This window comes from Ptychodera flava, chromosome 4 (genome assembly GCF_041260155.1).
Source record: "Ptychodera flava strain L36383 chromosome 4, AS_Pfla_20210202, whole genome shotgun sequence".
Taxonomy (NCBI): Eukaryota; Metazoa; Hemichordata; class Enteropneusta; family Ptychoderidae; genus Ptychodera; species Ptychodera flava.
The window spans coordinates 2,532,876-2,551,721 of record NC_091931.1 but is presented as its reverse complement, the minus strand read 5'-3'; the positions used below and the strand labels follow the sequence as shown (position 1 = coordinate 2,551,721).

At 36.5% G+C, this 18,846-nt stretch overlaps 1 protein-coding gene across 1 annotated transcript in view; it reads right to left on the bottom strand.

Moving 5' to 3' along the window:
• The window catches only part of LOC139130658 (alpha-1,3-mannosyl-glycoprotein 4-beta-N-acetylglucosaminyltransferase B-like), a 72,684-nt gene that overhangs the window by 29,613 nt on the left and 24,225 nt on the right, over positions 1 to 18,846 (bottom strand). The window contains exons 5-10 of the mRNA XM_070696406.1: positions 15,034 to 15,080; positions 14,235 to 14,348; positions 9,642 to 9,717; positions 6,074 to 6,188; positions 4,390 to 4,520; positions 4,004 to 4,111 (exon numbers count right to left, since the gene is read on the bottom strand). Of these exons, the coding sequence (XP_070552507.1) occupies positions 4,004 to 4,111; positions 4,390 to 4,520; positions 6,074 to 6,188; positions 9,642 to 9,717; positions 14,235 to 14,348; positions 15,034 to 15,080 (591 nt within the window). The remainder of the gene's footprint in view (positions 1 to 4,003; positions 4,112 to 4,389; positions 4,521 to 6,073; positions 6,189 to 9,641; positions 9,718 to 14,234; positions 14,349 to 15,033; positions 15,081 to 18,846) is intronic.

The window sequence follows — 18,846 nt, the reverse complement described above, 5'->3', positions numbered from 1 at the left end:
TAGCTTTTGCACCGCGCTGCAAACCTGTCGCCCTTTCCTACAACGGGAGAGATTGACTCGTATTATTTTTTCAAACTTTAATTATATGTGTTCTTGTAATACCGATTTTAGCTGATAGTTTGCCATTTTAGTAATATTTCAGGAATTTCCCGGTACGATGTGACCCAACACTTTCCCCAAAAGAAAGTCCTGGCAGTTTTCGTTTGTTTTGGAGAGATTGTAGGACCGGATTATCGAGCAACGAAAATCGTGGCATGTTGGCGAGATCAAGCGTCGCAAGCGTCTTGTAATCATCTGGAAGTACATTTTCAGGTCACTTGAACTGGTTTACTTCCTTCCTTCCGGTATATAGGGCCACCCCCCGCCCCTCCCTTGCGCTCCGATCAATATCCGTCAGCCAAGCGTTACGTGCAGGATCTACCGATGTACGGTCGACTTTAAGTTGGAATAAGTTAAATTTAGTTCGAACTTATTTTAAATTCTCAGTCAGAACAGTAAGCTCATTAAAAAGGCTTGGCTAGTAAAACATTTGAAGGAGATCGTGCGCTACGTCATTACCGAATAGGTGACCGAATATGTTGAATAAAATACGCGTGTCATCTTCCTTTAGTACGGGGACAGTTGATGAAGCCGTGTCGGTGTGAATAATGCATATTGCATGGAAAGTTTTCGTATTTTCATCGACCGGTCATCCTTTAACGGCTAGTTTTATGCACATATTTGCACTTCAATGAGTTTTAACATTGAAAACCACTAACCGTGGGCCACAGTTCAGCATGACAACACGTACGTTCTAGCTGTTCAGTGCACTCACAATCACATCGATTGTGAACCTGTCAACTAGCGGCCGAGTGAAAGTACAACCTTACTGAACCTGTATGTACACATCTATTTGATTTACAGGGGACTGTCTACTGATTCTACAATATTTATATTTCAAAAAATTGAATTTTCATTCACAATGTATCACATCCGAGTCGATGAATGAGCCGGACGGGGCGAGGGTTTGTAGAGCGACAGTGCCAGTCCGAGGGACGTAAATGTCGGGACTGTTTCAAACCGCGGATACTTGGTTAAGTTAAGCGGTTGCACATGTGTCGTTTCTATCACACTCATACATGTAGTTTACATGTTTGGAAAGTCAAAAAAAGTACGTAGGTGTATGCCGGGAAGGCAGAATTTGAAAGGTCAACTCTATCTCCACGTAGGTCTGGCAGCCATCGATGATACAGGACTCGCTACCAGGGTCCTAAATGCAGCTCCCTAAACGGCCTGCAGCACCATATCTCGATCCAATGTCATATCAAAAAATCAAATGATGGAAATAGTAAAATCATGATCGACGTAGTACGTTCTTGTGCTAGTTGGGTCGTTTTCACAGCACATATGGTTTGGAGAAATAGAGAGCGCAAAACAGGGGCGCAGATCGATAGCGCAGAATGGGAGCGCAGATTGATAGCGCAAATTGAAATGCGCTAGCGCAGTTTGGGGGCGCAGACTGCCGATTTCAGACCTCTCACATAGCTCAACAAACAGTCAAATTCAACAGATTCACACAGACTATTTATTATTAGTGATTGGCAAACACCAAGGTCACACCCTAAATGTCAGTTACTATGGACACCACAAGTAAAGCTCTGTGTGTGTTGACAAAGTCCTAAATAAGTGAAACTTTAGAAGCTGTTAGTTCAACATGGAAAATAAATTAATATTGTGAACAGCATCAATAGTTCAGAGCTGATAGTGATAGTATACTTGAGCACAACAAAGCAAAGGTCTTGACAGAAGCAAACTATTCTGTGTGGTTCTGTAAGACAGAAATCAAAATCCAAAAAGACAGCAACCAATGAGTTCTTGAAATATAAATAAAGTGTCGCAGTGTTGACATAAGTCATGGAAATATTGACACATTAAAACACAATGCATGTTAATGCCTCTGCAAAGATGAATGGTAATTTTAGAATTGATTGTAACACTTCTAAAGCAGTCCATCAAGGATAGACTGCTAAACAATAACGTGATACATTGTAACAAAGTACAGGCCAGACATTGTGTTGTTACACAGCAAAGACTGGACATCAGTCACATTTTACTGCTTTGTAGGTAGTTGTAATGTAGCCATGTAGATGTATCTAAACATGTTGAAGACTGTCAAAGATAAGTTGTTGCCAGCAGAAGTCCAACAACCATTTGTAGTTTAACAATGTTTTACTGGCAGTGTATGCATGATTGTATACAAACCCTTAGATTTAATGTTTGATATCTTTGTCATTATTTTTGTTCTGTTTAAAAATACTTTCTGGTCTACTCCTAAAAACTGAAATAAAATTAATTAGTATTCAACTTGCAAAGACAGCCAGTATGTCTATGAAAGTGTTATGTTTTAATTGATCACTGAATTGTAGTTTGGATTAGAATTCATCTGTTTACAAGCACTGCATCTTATAAACAATGTATTGTGTCTTCAAGGCAAAGACTTTATATTTCACCATACTTTAGCACGGAGAAGAAGAAAAAGTACAGGTTTTCTGGAACAAAACTATTGAAAATATTATCAAAGTAACATTTATTGACCCCTTTCAGTAGACATCAGTAGCAGATGTCTTGCTGCTCAGTAAGAGATCTAATTCTACACTGCAAACATCACAAATAGATTTCAACAGCAGTCAAGTAGTGCAACACAGAAACTGGTGTTATTGGTACTATATATATATATATATATATATATATATATATATATATATATATATATATATGTAGGTAGATAGATAGAGAGATAGAGAGATAGATACAAAGTGCTCCATATGAAAGTAGAGCAAGATATAAACGGGTTGCTGGAGAAACGATTTTAAATTTCATCTCTACAATGTTGTTTCGTGAGCTGCGAGACTCACTCGTCAGGAGACTTAAAACTGGTACATGTACATGTACATGTATATTCACACCAGTTTTAAGTGTCCTGACGAGTGAGTCTCGAAGCTCACAAAACAACGTTGTAGAGATGAAATTGGAACTCATTTCTCCAGCAACCCATTTACATATATATACATATATATATATATATATATATATATATATATATATATATATATATATATATATATATATATATATATATATATATATATATATATATATATATATATATATATATATTTATATATTTAATGGCAAAGTTATACAGCTGAATAAGAGTTTCACAATATCAGTGTAATGAGTTGGCAGCTTACGCGGAAATCTTTATCCTATAGGAAATCAGCCATGTAAGAGATTACAAAAGAAAAAGCTAAAATGACTATTGTCTGGATGAAAGGAATAGAAGTTGTCGACTGATATAATCTGTTCTAGCAATGAAATGTTAGACTAATTAGGTGTCTGAACAGATTTCAAGTTTAGCTGTATAATTTCACCAATGTCCTAACTACTCCCTTTTATGCCAGATCAGAACGGTACATCAATTTGATTTATTCATTCAAATTCTCCAAAGTTTGCTGGTGAAATCTGATTCTCTCCCAGAGTTGTTCTCAGCTGCCGTCAGTCTTTTATTCTACCTATTCTTTGCCAAGTTTCATAATTCACATCGTAGCTTGTCACTTTGATAAAATGATCACTCGCTGTAAAATTTTGAAATTGAGGGGAGTATAATTATCAAACATGGAGATACACTATCCACAGGATGAATGGGAGTTGAGTTAAACAACTTTCAGATCATGTACAATCCTTCCTGCTGGTACAATATGTGACACCCCTCCACCCTCTTACTGTCCCTCCTCTACTCATTGTCCAGAATGTACAGTTGCATCATTAAGGTTAAATTATCACAGTAAAGAAACACAGCAGAGATACTCAGTTGAATAATGTAAAATTTCACTTAGATCCTTGGTAAACAATTGCTAAACAATTGTTTTAGGACAAGATATAATGATATGTAAGAATAACTGTACTTTTCTGGGCATTGAGGAATGCATCCCAATATGTTGGAACAACAAAGACACTGACTCACCTTAAGTTTCTGTACTTTTCCAGGCAGTGAGGAATGCATCCCGATATGCTGGAACAATGACGGTTTAAATCTTATCCTCAGTGCTGCTTTCTCCCTGGCACAGTGTTTCTGTCAATGTACAAACACATGTTCACATTTGATAAATGTACAAGACAATGAGCAATTAACTCTTGTCAACAATAGTTCTTTTACCGGTTCCATGATGCAGTGCGCACTAGGATATACAAAGCGTACCTTACTCCTTAAACTTTTTAGCCAAAGAGAAGAGCTGGAGAGAGAAATGGACATCCTCAGTTTCAAAAGTGACACAAGACTCGGTTGTAAAGTATAACTTAGTAGATTCAGGTATATAGAATTGTTAAAACCTCACAAGTACTTTTACTTACATTATCTTTTTCTGGATGGCATACTTTAACCCAAAGTATATGGTCCAGTAACCAGTCAATTGGTTTGTCTTTATGAAACATTAGAAAAAATTCTACCACTAAGTTTAAATCACTTGCTTTGAAAAGTTTACCTGAAAGGAAGCATAAATACATTTAGTCATTTTGATGTTGAAGACAGGTTTTTCCATCTGGCACAGATTGCCACCTGTGTGATGGAGTCTGCATAGATTGCCACCTGTGTGATGGAGTCTGCATAGATTGCCACCTGTGTGATGGAGTCTGCATAGATAGCTACCTCTGTGATGGAGAACAGTTTCTTCCACCTGGACCAGATTCCTTCATTGATTATGACACTTTATAACATCAAGAACAATCAGCTTTGGTATGCACCTCATATCCAGACACAAATAACATATCAACTCTATCGAAGTTAGCCATAAAAAGTAAGGCCAAGTTTGCAGCCATCTCCAATCACATCAACTCTATCAAAGTCAGCCATCAAAAGTAAGGCCAAGTTTGCAGCCATCTCCAATCACATCAACTCTATCAAAGTCAGCCATCAAAATTAAGGCCAAGATTGCAGCCATCTCCACTCACATCAACTCTATCAAAGTCAGCCACCATATGTAAGGCCAAGTTTGCAGCCATCTCTACTCAATCAACTCTATTAAAGTCAGCCATCAAAAGTAAGGCCAAGTTTGCAGCCATCTCCACTCACATCAACTCTATCAAAGTCAGCCATCAAAAGTAAGGCCAAGTTTGCCGCCATCTCTACTCAATCAACTCTATTAAAGTCAGCCAAACTGTCAAGGCCATGTCATGTGAGTGTTATGATCAAAGCAACCTATATCACTGACGTGAAGCGTTATGTGATACTGATCATAGTTTCTCTCTCAGTAAGTGTCCAGGAATCAATGACATTCAAGTTCAAGATCAGCAATTTTTAGGACATTGAAACGGAGACAACATTATTGTTGACCTGTAGTGTTACAGAAAATCTGAAAGTAAACTTGATATTGTCCCTGCAGGGTAATCAGATCTCCCTTTGTCATTATCTTGTCATGGAAGTACACTTTCTGGATCATAATAAAAATAAGGCATCAGAAATATGTAAGTATGAAATACTGTCAGCTGCATTTTGTCAGACAAGCATTGATCATTCTAGATACTTAAGATACTTAAGCATTTTTTTTTACTGTTCAAAACCACTGTTGACACACATCAAATTTGAGAGTATCAAAATTTCCTTGCTGGCTGCACATGATCAGTTCTGTCATTCTGATTGGTAGCTATGACTTCATGTGTATCAATCTTTGAAACTGATTAGAAAATGAATGGTCAAATCATTTCCATAATTACTGTGTTTATGCATCAGAATTACAGTTATCCTGTTTAATTAAATGAAAAAAAAACACTTGTTTATTTTCATCATGTTTCAAAGTTGGACTTGTCCACCCTAAAAATTGACAGGACATTTTATATAATAAAATATCTGTTATCTCATAAATTGTTAACATTTTGACATTCATCATGTACTGATGTAGTAAACCTCAACACTTGGCTTTGTCTCAAAGTCTGCATCAGCTTCATGACAGTCATCAAAGCTAAAAATGATCAGGACATGATCAGAGGACCTGATGCACAAACACTACACAGGTATTACAGAAATTGCTTTGGTACATACCTATAAACCCTAAAGAAGAAAACTCTAAGATGACCCAATCATCTTGCTTTTGTTGCATTGCAAAATTTTTCATTGTAGTTATGTATCCAGGCTTAGCGATAATGTCATCTTCCAGCTGATAAGCAAAAATAACAAAGAACAGACATTCATGGTTAAAATAAAGTATTTTTTTTACATACATGTGCATGTGGGTGTTTACAAACACACTGTATATGATTCTTCAAGAAAGTAGTGGTCAATTCATAATGTACCACTATATGATTCTTCAAGAAAGTAGTGGTCCATTCATAATGTACCACTATATGATTCTTCAAGAAAGTAGTGGTCCATTCATAATGTACCACTATATGATTCTTCAAGAAAGTAGTGGTCCATTCATAATGTACCACTATATGATTCTTCAAGAAAGTAGTGGTCCATTCATAATGTACCACTATATGATTCTTCAAGAAAGTAGTGGTCCTTTCATAATGTAACACTATATGATTCTTCAAGAAAGTAGTGGTCCATTCATAATGTACCACTATATGATTCTTCAAGAAAGTAGTGGTCCATTCATAATGTACCACTATATGATTCTTCAAGAAAGTAGTGGTCCATTCATAATGTACCACTATATGATTCTTCAAGAAAGTAGTGGTCCATTCATAATGTACCACTATATGATTCTTCAAGAAAGTAGTGGTCCATTCATAATGTACCACTATATGATTCTTCAAGAAAGTAGTGGTCCATTCATAATGTACCACTATATGATTCTTCAAGAAAGTAGTGGTCCATTCATAATGTACCACATGACAAAGTACCAGTACTTCAGTTGAAAAAATTATTTCCATTGAAATTCATTTAAAACGATGTATTCATATTTAATATAATGGTTGGCAGTGTCATTATGGCAATACTTATTAATGAAGGATAGTATTGAAATTTTTATCATGTAGTATGTACAGCTATCCCATAGTCAATGAAGATGCAAAGTTTGAATGCTGTGGATTTCCTGACAAATTGACAACACCTCTCAGTTTTTGTCATGAGGCTGACGTGTCAAGTCATCTACAGTATATATAGGATATTTGATATTGCATCCCTAAGATCCAGTTCTTCAACATTAGGTGATAAAATCTGTATCAAGGCTGTAAAGATTAATGTTTCCTGGCTATTAAAGTGGACGTTGCCCAGTCTTTAACCCTTAAAAATGACAAAACTGATGTCACATGTAGCAAATGTTTGTATCAGAGTGGAGTTTTAGATTGAAACGGAGTGCAGGAAAAAGGTAATAAAATTATCCAGTTTAGTGTTTTAATACTAGTCCGCAGTCTAGGGATAAATTTTAGTTACTAGACTATGACCTTGAACTAACCCCTGTTATTCCGATTGTTTCATTCACTTTCACTTGTCGCATATGGAGCTAGCTGCTTACTGCGCTTTGAAAAATGCGACGGTAAGTAATATACACAACTTGCGTTGCAGTCAACAACAAAAACACTCTTAGCGTAAGTTTATGCTTTAACCCTTTGAACCCGGCTGGGACAGAAATGTCCGATGATGTCATAGAGTACCAGGGGGTCAGGGTGCAAAGGGTTAAAGGTCTGGTGAAATCATCCCGTTCTTGTGACTGAACATCTTCCAGGGGGGCACTATTATTACACTTGCAACAGAATTGCAACCTAAAAGTACACGCCAGTGTTAATTTTTTTGATATTTCTATGCACGGTTTTTATCGGGTCATTTTTATGTAAAAAATGTGAAAGAGGCTCCCCACCTAACTATCCAAAATGTTTTTGTGTCGAGTTTGTGTTTGATTCTTTTCAAATATGTGTTCCTACATTCTTATCCAATTGTTTGTGTTAATAAAAATGTTTGTTTCGCTTTGGATATTTGTAGAGAAGTTTGGGTTAGTGTGTACGGTAAGCTTTCCCCACACAAACAAAACATTACCGTAAGCTTTCCACACACAAACAAAACATTATGGTAAGCTTTCCCCACACAAACAAAACATTAGTGTGTACGGTAAGCTTTCCCCACACAAACAAAACATTACCGTACACACTAATCTAAACTTCCCTACAAATAGAGATGCTTTCTCTTTGTCAAATTCGTTTTGATATGTTCTTTGCTCAGTTTTATAGATATCATTTACTCGTTTCATATGGCCAGTTGGTGAGTTTTGTTTGGAAGCCAGTAAAGTAGTACGTTGGCTAATACAAAATTATTGCAGTTATGAGTTTTGCCTGTCGCAACTTGACAGTGACACTATCTTGTAAAGCTTGTAGTTGGCATAATCAAGCAACAGCTACAACAATAAAATGTCCCTGTCAACAAATCGGATACATCAGAAATTGGAAGACAGACATTGGCGTCATGGTTACTGCATGATAAATCATTTTCTGGACTTGAATCAGTGTCTTCTGCGGTCATTTCAGACGCTTGGTCAGAGATTGGATTCTCTGATTTGAAATTTAACCAATAACTCAGGTATCTGTCACCAACGACATCATAAGTTGAGTATGCAACATGTGGTTTTAGTGTAAATATTGAAAGTCTGCATTCTGGCACATGTAAGTGAAAGCAAACAGACATTCAGCATTCAAATAGTGCTGTCTGTGATGCAAACTCTGACATTCAGCATTCAAATAGTGCTGTCTGTGATGCAAACTCTGACATTTAGCATTCAAATAGTGCTGTCTGTGATGCAAACTCTGACATTTCCATTCATATAGTGCTGTCTGTGATGCAAACTCTGACATTTAGCATTCAAATACTGCTGTCTGTGATGCAAACTGTGACATTTAGCATTCAAATAGTGCTGTCTGTGATGCAAACTCTGACATTCAGCATTCAAATAGTGCTGTCTGTGATGCAAACTGTGACATTTAGCATTCAAATAGTGCTGTCTGTGATGCAAACTGTGACATTCAGCATTCAAATAGTGCTGTCTGTGATGCAAACTGTGACATTTAGCATTCATATAGTGCTGTCTGTGATGCAAACTGTGACATTCAGCATTCAAATAGTGCTGTCTGTGATGCAAACTGTGACATTCAGCATTCAAATAGTGCTGTCTGTGATGCAAACTGTGACATTTAGCATTCAAATAGTGCTGTCTGTGATGCAAACTGTGACATTTAGCATTCATATAGTGCTGTCTGTGATGCAAACTGTGACATTTAGCATTCAAATAGTGCTGTCTGTGATGCAAACTCTGACATTTAGCATTCAAAATAGTGCTGTCTGTGATGCAAACTCTGACATTTAGCACTCCAATAGTGCTGTCTGTGATGCAAACTGTGACATTCAGCATTCAAATAGTGCTGTCTGTGATGCAAACTGTGACATTCAGCATTCAAATAGTGCTGTCTGTGATGCAAACTGTGACATTCAGCATTCAAATAGTGCTGTCTGTAATGCAAACTCTGAAAGATTGAAGTCAAAATCCAGCATACATGTAGCTCATGAAATGAAAAGATTTTGATACACTGCGTTAGATATCACCAGTACTTTAATGTTGATCCTCTTTTTCTCATTGGAATTCATTCATATTTTTGAAGTACTTGCAAATAGCACTCACCTGGACATAAAAAGTTCCTTTTGTTTGTGCATACATCATGAGAAAGGAAAAATCTAAATTTTGTTTTGTTCTCCATCTGTGAAAATAAGATAAAAAGTTATCTTACTAATTTTTGTAAGACAAGCCATGGACCAACATAGATACAACCATGCAGATAGCAACATCTTTACATGAAATATGTAAATTGAGAGATAAAAAGATGATATCACTTAATGCCTAATGCAGTAGGCCACTCAAGATGGCTACAATCGGCTCACTGATAAGCTTATGTCACTGCAGTAAATACAAATTTTTTTCTTGACTGCATTTGTAACTGTGATTGCAGTCCTGTGATGCTTGTGATCACATCATCACACATCACAGCCCAACTTCAATAGTTTTCGCTTTGATCAAGATTTGCAAGCAATAAAGTCATAAAGTTACTGAATGGGTTTAAAAATTGAAAATACATTAAACCACAATATGTTTTTGTTTGGGATAAACATGACACACTGCTAAATAACATCTGCTGCACGTGCACTGACAGGCACAATGACGTTTGTCAAGAGTCCCACTGCGGCACAAAGTACGTTGCAGTGCGCTGAGTTGTCTGGCTCTGTGAGATGCCACACATGTAGCTAGCAAAGCCATCAACACCTGTGACAACGAGGAGTATTTTAAAAATATCTTCATCAAAAACCCATCTACTAAGAAAAGTACTAGTTAACTGTCACTTTGTTGGAATTACACAGCTGTACAAACATATGGACTCAGCCCTTTCTATGATATTTATACCGTATTTATGGTTTATGGAATAAGTGTCAAAATAAACCTGCCATTATCACAGTCAAGACAAACTTTATAAGTTGCATGAGAAACGTTTGTGTTGTACAAAAAAGCAGCGAATCCAGCATGCAAAACTTCTCTCACTGCCACTCACTGGTTAATGCAATACATGAGTTCTTTGGAAGAAGGGTTATATATAGTAAGGGACCGTTCAGTTTTTACGGCTGGGGGGGGCCGGCAAAATCCAGGGGGGGGTCATCATAATTTTGGAATCCAAGAAGGGGGGGTCATCACTTTTTCACTGGTAGAAAAGGGGGGGTCACCACATTTTCAAAAACATAATACCTACAATAAAGTCCACTTTATGCCATGGCCATGATTGACCCTCTTTACCGGCGGGCCGCCTTCGGCGGCCCAATACAATAAATATACTTTATGTATTACCCATGACCCTCTTAGCGGGCAGACGCCTTTGGCGGCCCACTCCAATTAGGTTTACTTTATGCAATGGCCATGATCGACCCTCTGTACCGGCGGGCCGCCTGCGGCGGCCCACTACAATAAATTGACTTATTGTAATACCCCATGACCATCTTAACGGCCGGACGCCTTCAGCGGCCCTGTTCAGTAAAGTTTACTTCATGCAATGGCCATGATCGACCCTCTTTTACCAGTGGGCCACCTTTGGTTGCCCACTAGAATAAAGTTGACTTTACGTAATGGCCCATGACCCTCTTAACCGGAGGGCTGCCTTTGGCGAACCACTCCAATAAAGTTTACTTTATACAATGTCCATGGACATAAGTGTCTATGGAAATGAAGTTAAAAATTGCCTTACAGTCGTCCTAATTAACAGACGTTTGCATGGATGTGGCTGAGAAGCTTGTGCACTGGCATCTCTGCTACACGAATAAAGTGCGCCGCGTACCAGAGTTCAAATCCAAACCGTGCGGGTAAATTTGACATATGGGTTTTGGTTATTTTTCAGTGGGGGGGGGGGGGTCATCAAATTTTTTTGTCTGACAAAGGGGGGGGTCATCATTTTTTCGCGAAAAATGCAGGGGGGGTCATCATTTTTTTGAACACCGGCGACAAGATTTTGCCGGCCCCCCCCCCCCCGGCCGTAAAAACTGAACGGTCCCTAAGTTGTATTTGTCTAATCAGTGTGACATCACTTTCCTGTACTGCCCTTGTACCTCTATGGTACATGTATCTGTCACAGGCTATGATTCATCTATTCTTTTCATGTAAATCTAACAATGTGAAGTCTTTCAATCATGGCATCAGCAGAGCACAGAAATCAATTATAATTGACATGATCTATGCTGCGATTAGATACCTAATGGTTTTAGGGAGGGAAATGATCCTAACAGAACCACTAGTAATATGATTTGCAGCTGTTGCAGCTGTCTGGTTGAGCTGTGACTGATATTCATTGTCAGAATGCACTCAAATTTTAATACCAACTAGGTCCTGATTTGCATACAGACTACCGGTCTTTGAACATCTAGTGTATTTGATCACATCACTACTCAGGTAAATTATACTAAGGTTCCCTGTCATGTTGCAGGGGTTCCCTTGGATGTGTAGACGAAATCATATATTATGAATGTTTCCAATGGTACAAGGGTTTCAAGCCATGTATCTATGTTCCAATACCTTAGCAAAAACACCAACATTCATTCATCAACATATGCTACGAAGCAAGTAAAATAAAACTTCAGAAATCCAAATGTTTTAAAATATTTTCCAAAAGATTTGTGTTCATTGATACATACTTATTAAATGCATACTTGTTGTTAAAATTTATTTATTTATTTGCCTAATCTTATTTGTCTTTTATTGAGATCTTAAACAGGAACTTCCCCTAAGTATAAAAGCCGGATTATCATAAATTTATGTAAATGTGAAAAAGCCACACTACTCATTTGATGATGATGTGTTTGGTCCCAGAATCCCATAATTTTGCCATGTTTCAGGCATTCATTGTCACTGACTCTTGCATATGATGTCTGTGAATATATATTGATAAACTTGAGGTGAAAATAAACTGCAAAAATGTTCCGTTTTTGTCAGAGAACACATATATTTCAAAATGTGTTCTCTGTACAGTGATTTGACCCCTATTTGCATATGTCATGAAAGTGCCCATCATGATTACTCAAATTTATCATACGGTCAAAGCGATGCTATGAGAATTCAAAAACTCCCGCCCAGTGTATGTAAATGGCTGTGTCATCAGTAATCCCCTTTTGTGTGCCCACGGTTCGGTAACTCCCGTTTAATGGGATTAGGATTTCCATACAGCCTATACTTGCTTTGTTGGAATGCTATTAAGGTGGTTGGAAAGGCTATTTTGGCACCAATTCTTTTCTCAGAGTTAATGTCAAGTTTCAAGTGTTAGAATCAAGATATTTACTTCAAATTTTCAGGATAACTCCCTTACTTAATACTTTCTCCAAAGAATATAAAAATTGTATATTTGCAGCCATGATTTTGAAATATGACACCAGTAAATATTAAATTTAATTTTTCATATTTTTTTACATATTTGAATTTCATAATAATTGGATAGTATTAATATTACCAAATTAGTTATAAATATGTTGACACTATTTATTGTAAGATTTGTACGGCAGGATTTGTAAATAAAATTGTTTTTATGATTTTACATGGGTTTATATATCAAAAAATTATTAAAAATTCTTTCAAATTTCAAAATGTGATTTTTCAAAAAGTACTTCAAATACAAGAAAATTGTGCCGTACAAATCTTATCTGTAACCTTGTTAATAGGCTGTAAAAATTCCATGTCCATATCTCATTTCAAAGTTGGATTAAATTGGTATACAAATATGTAGGAGGAAACTGTTATTCTGTCAAAAATGTTGAAAACAAGCCATATTTGCACCCCTCTTTTGAAGTCATAGAGCAGTTTTTTTTGGTTAATCTCACTTTTGACACCTCTTTGACACTCAAAGAATCTAAAAATGCATTTACAATAGCAGTCACTCACTCTGAATGCCAGCACCACCTTGTCAAACTTTCCTGAAAAACAGCAAATAATGACTTTCCTTTTCAAACATTTTATTAAAAGCTAGGGGACCTGTACCATAGTTAATACACTAAGGACTCCCCAACTTCTTCTTATTTGGTCAGTTTTTCAGAAGTTTTAACAGGCTATAACTCTGCAATGCCTTTGTGCCCAAAAGTCTAGTTTTTTTCATTCCACAGAGAATGTTGACTACTTTTATATTTTAATAGTTCTGTTGAAATTTATACCTGACGCTCTAGCCTTTCCAACCACCTTAACAAGGTCTGAGTGATCAGAAATATGATTTTGAAAGTCATCTGAATGTATTGTAAAAAGCTTATTAAGCACCTGATGGAAAATTAATTAATTGTACAAAGTGACTGCCACTGGATGCTATAAAAAGTTCAAATGGCCTCTAGGGAGGATACAGTGTACAACCCCCATCAGAAGGTGTATATTTAGCCTCTAAAGGTCTCCACTACCTGATGATGGCCCTCATTGATAGTCAGAATCATTTAGTTTAGCCTCTAAAGGTCTCCACTACCTGATGATGGCCCTCATTGATAGTCAGAATCATTTAGTTTGTAGATGAGTATTGTTCTGCCTGATGATTATGACAGTAATGAGAGCCCTGGGAGACAGAACTCATGTCCATAAATTAAACCTGTAGGAATGGATTGCTGATATAGCTAAAATATTAATGACAATGCATACTATTCCAATTGCTGGCACTGTGTCACAGATGTGTGGGTGTAAATTGACAAAATAACTCTTAATATGCTAAAAAAAACTTACTTGACTCTGTCTTTTGGGTCGCCAAATGTTTCCTTGACATTATCCAAATCAGGATAATAGTTAGCTGGAGGTGAGATCACTTCAATAAGCCCAGCATCCACTTCAATAGAAAATCTGTCATGCGAAAACAAAGTATCTTAGTACTGTGAGGCTATGATATGACATATGCAGTGTGTATTCTTTAAATGTGTGGTGTTGCTATAGTAGTCAACAAATGTCTAGCCTGAAAGTGGCCTGTAATAATTTTGCCAGTTGGTTTAGTTTTGACCACATGCCATCATGTTAGCATAAGCGACAATTTTGTCATTAGAAACATTCTAACTTTACTGAAAACTGCATTGTAAGTAGAATTTACGTAACGTATGTGGGAAAGTGGTGATTACCTATGTTAGTGTTTATTAATATCCCTATTTCATTTCAGCTTTTAGACCAAATCCTAATTTTATTTGCATTTTTTTGGTGTGATTTTATAGCTTGCTCAAAATTAGAACTGTCCATGAAAATGTCATATGTATATGCTAAAATTAGAGTTGTGTCTATAAAATCAGAGCTTTGGGGGGCACATATGGGTCACTATACAATGAATGGATTGAAGCATGAAATAACTTAATGTGGCATTGCGTACGCCATCAATTTGCATTCTGACCGATACAGAAGTTTTCGTTCACAAATTCATCTAGATGGTACAATGAAAAAGTGAAAGTCATAGGCACATAATTGGTAACAGATATGAGTAAATGTCAATGCCGGGGAACAGAACAGAAATAAGTTAGAATATTTACTCAGTTCAGTTACTTACTTTTCCTTGATTTCTTCTGCTTGTTTTGTAACATACTGTAAATCTGTCTGTAATAGAAAGTAGAAAATACCCTTTTTTGACAAATACTGAAAATCTTACTTTTTAAAATTTATCTTTTAAAATTTACTTTGTAAATTCACAGTTGACAATAAGAAAGCATGACATGATATGCTACTCAGTATGAAATCTAAGCAGTTCAATTTAAACTCCACACATTTTTGTTTATGCTAATGTTGCACCGTGTGGTTTTATTAAAGACAGTCATCCACTCTATGGTCTGCCATTTATAGTACATGTATGGATACCACTTGATTTCTCATTTTTTGATAAAGATGGGAAATCTGACGTAAAGATGACATGATCACTTTTCACATCCACAACAAAGTCTCATTCTCCCCTATACACACTGCCTATCTCAGAGTATATACATGATGATCTGCAATTTGATAACTATCCCTTGAAATTTCAATATTATCGTGTGATTGTTGAAAGTTTAGCAAGTGTAGTGAAATTTGGATTCCAAAACTGTAGCAGACAGGGTTCAATATATTACCCCTAGCCTACTGACCTGGGTCTTGTAAATTTACGAAATGACCAGTAAAACTTTTTTTCAGGTAGTTCAAGGGAATAGTAATTTTCTGATGGGTATCAAGTGTTTTTGCATGTATCAAAAAAGCGACCTAACGGCCGATATAGCTCCGCTGTGTTTATGTAGTGAATAACTATTTTTGATACATGTTGATGAAGAAGGTAGAAATCTTTGATAGCTCATTTCAGAGGTGGCTAAAATAGCTGAAAAAATACACAATTGAAGATTTCATCATAATTTGAATATATTACATTGGATCATCCCTAGGAACATGTCAACCAAAGCTATCTGACGAGAAGTTTTTGAAAATAAATTTTTTTGACCAAAAATGGCAAAAATTGCCCCCAAAAATAAAAATACGCAATTATTCGGTTTGCTCAGATTTGATCAGAATTGGTATATACCCAGTGTTCTCCCTGAATAAGGTAACAGGGGCGTGGCGCCCTCTTGTAAATTCCGAGCGCCCCTTGCCTGAGAAATGAAAAAGATTTATCTTTTTTGAAACATAAAACAATAAAATGTACGGGAAAAAAAGTTGACAGTGATTTACAAGCAAAATGCGAGCGTGAGCCTCGATCCTGCAGACTGCAAACGTAATTCTCATCGATCTTGCAAATCTCGCGAGTTTGTGATGTCATCCGAGATCATAAGCCCATGTGCAACTCATCGAAGGCAGCCATATTTGCATGGCTCAGTCCGCAACGTTACGTTAGCCACCATACCACGGTCCCTCCATTGGGACCGTGCATTAGGTAACCGGCTTAGCTGAGTAAACATGGCAAGGAGCTTGAGGGTAACCAAGGACAGCAGAGTACACTGAAGTTTTATAGGAGGTTAGAATTTCGTTTGTGTATTCCTTCCCAAAGCAAACAACCTAATGTTAGGCTCGGTCGGACGTGTATGAGGATGAGAACACGTGAGTGTTACGGTGATAATTTTGACATCGATGATAAATGTATGTCTCTAGACTCGCTATGTTTTCGTTTTCAAAAAATGTAATCTTCATTGAAATCCGTGAACTGTAATAAAAGTTATGGAACAGTGTTTCAGATCTCTTTTCCTTTGAGTTTTTTATACGAAAAAAAAATGCTCCGCAAGCCTGAGTTTTATATATTATAGTCACCGTGATAATTTTGACATCGATGAATAAATGTATGTCTCTCGCTATGTTTTCGTTTTCAAAAAATGTAATCTTCATAATTGAAATCAGTGAACTGTAATAAAAGTTATGAAACCCTGTCTCAGATCTCCTTTCCTTAAGAGTTTTTATACGAAAAAAATCTGAAAAAAATACTCCCCAAGTGCCACCAAATAACACCATTTTAATCTCTGTCTTTCAAAAGCTCCAAGGGCAGGAGGGGGGACACCCCCCTCCTGACCTCCCCCCGCGACCGCTAAAGCGGTCGCTTGTGGTGCTTCGCACCACGTCTTCGCCCTCTTCTAAAAAATCCTGGGGAGAACACTGTATACCAGTATGGGTACCAAAGATCAACAATACATATTGTTCCTATCTGTTCAGTGCAGGAAAATTCTACGTTGATGTTATGACAATGATTTCTGCACAGTACAACCAGAAAAACAACAAGAAATATTTAAACCAGCAAAAAAGGAATGACAAAAGTAAATAAGGTCTGAAACTTTAGATAGTGGATGTCAACTTTAGCAACATGCACAGCAGAAACAGTTAGTCCCTCTTAGTTGGACCATAGACAGTCTTCCCCCCCTCTACTGTCTATGGTTTGATCTGGTCTGTTAATATGTAACAGTTCATAAACAATGACAGGAAATGACTCAAGCCTGTTTCAGACACTGGCCATCACTCCTGCACATTTGCAGGATTTCGCTTTTTCTTACCTCATTTGCACATTTTTGACACTGACAAGTTCATTTGAACAAATTCACATCTCAACCCCTGCATCTACCTGTACACCAAATACTGAGATGGTAGCTTTGGCGGTATGGGAGCCTTTGTGTGTGACGGACATACATCCGCACATACCCACAAATATACAGACATACAGACGCCACTAGACTCTTCATATAAGCTCTTTTTGGTATTTATATACCAAACCAAATATGAGCTAAAATTGCACATTTCATCATAATTTCAAAATATCACATTTAGTTCATCTGTAGGAACCTGCATATCAAATTTCAAAGCTATCACACCAGTACTAGTACTTTTTGAGAAACACATTTTTTGACCAAAAATGGAAAAAATTGCCCTAAATACAAAATTGCAGATTTCGTCATTATTTCAATAAATATGATTTAGTTCATCTATAGGAACCTGTATACCAAATTTCAAAGCTATCAGATGAGTAGTTTCGGAAATACACATTTTTTTACCAAAAATGGCAAAAATTGCCCCAAAAATACAAAATTACAGATTTCATCAGAAATTCAATATATATTACTTAGTTTATCTGTAGAAACCTGTATATAAAATTTCAAAGCTATTAGACCAGTACCTTTTGAAAAACACATTTATTGACGAAAAATGGAAAAAATTGCCCCAAAAATTCAAAATTGCAGATTTCATCATACTTTTAATAAATATCATTAAGTTCATCTATAGAAACCTGTATACCAAAGTTCAAAGCTATCAGATGAGTATTTTTGGAAATACATATTTTTTTACCAAAAATGGCAAAAATTACCCCAAAAATACAAAATTGCAGATTTCATCAGAAATTCAATACATATTATTTAGTTCTTCTATAGCAACCTGTATTCCAAATTTCAATCAGACAAGCACTTTTTTAGAAACACATTTTTTGACCAAAATGGCAAAAATTGCCTTAAAAATGCAAATTTACATATTTCTGCAAAATTTGAACAATCTGAAATAAATCATCCCTAGGGACCTATGTAACAAATATCAAAGCAAATCTGACTGGTAGTTTTGAAGAAGAAGATTTTTAAAGATTTTTTTACCAAAAACAACAAAAATTGCCTTAAAAATACAAATATACAAAATTCACCATGATTTGAACAAATGTTACTGAAGTTACCCTAAGTAAACTGCATATGAAATTTCAAAGCAATCAGACAAGCAGTTTCAGAGAAGAAGATTTTTTTACCAAAAACAGCAAAAAATGCCCCAAAAATACAAATATGCAAATTTCACCACGATTTGAATAAACTTAAGTAAAGTCACCCCAAGTGAACTGCATATAAAATTTCAAAGCAATCGGACTTGCGGTTTCAGAGGAGAAGGCAAT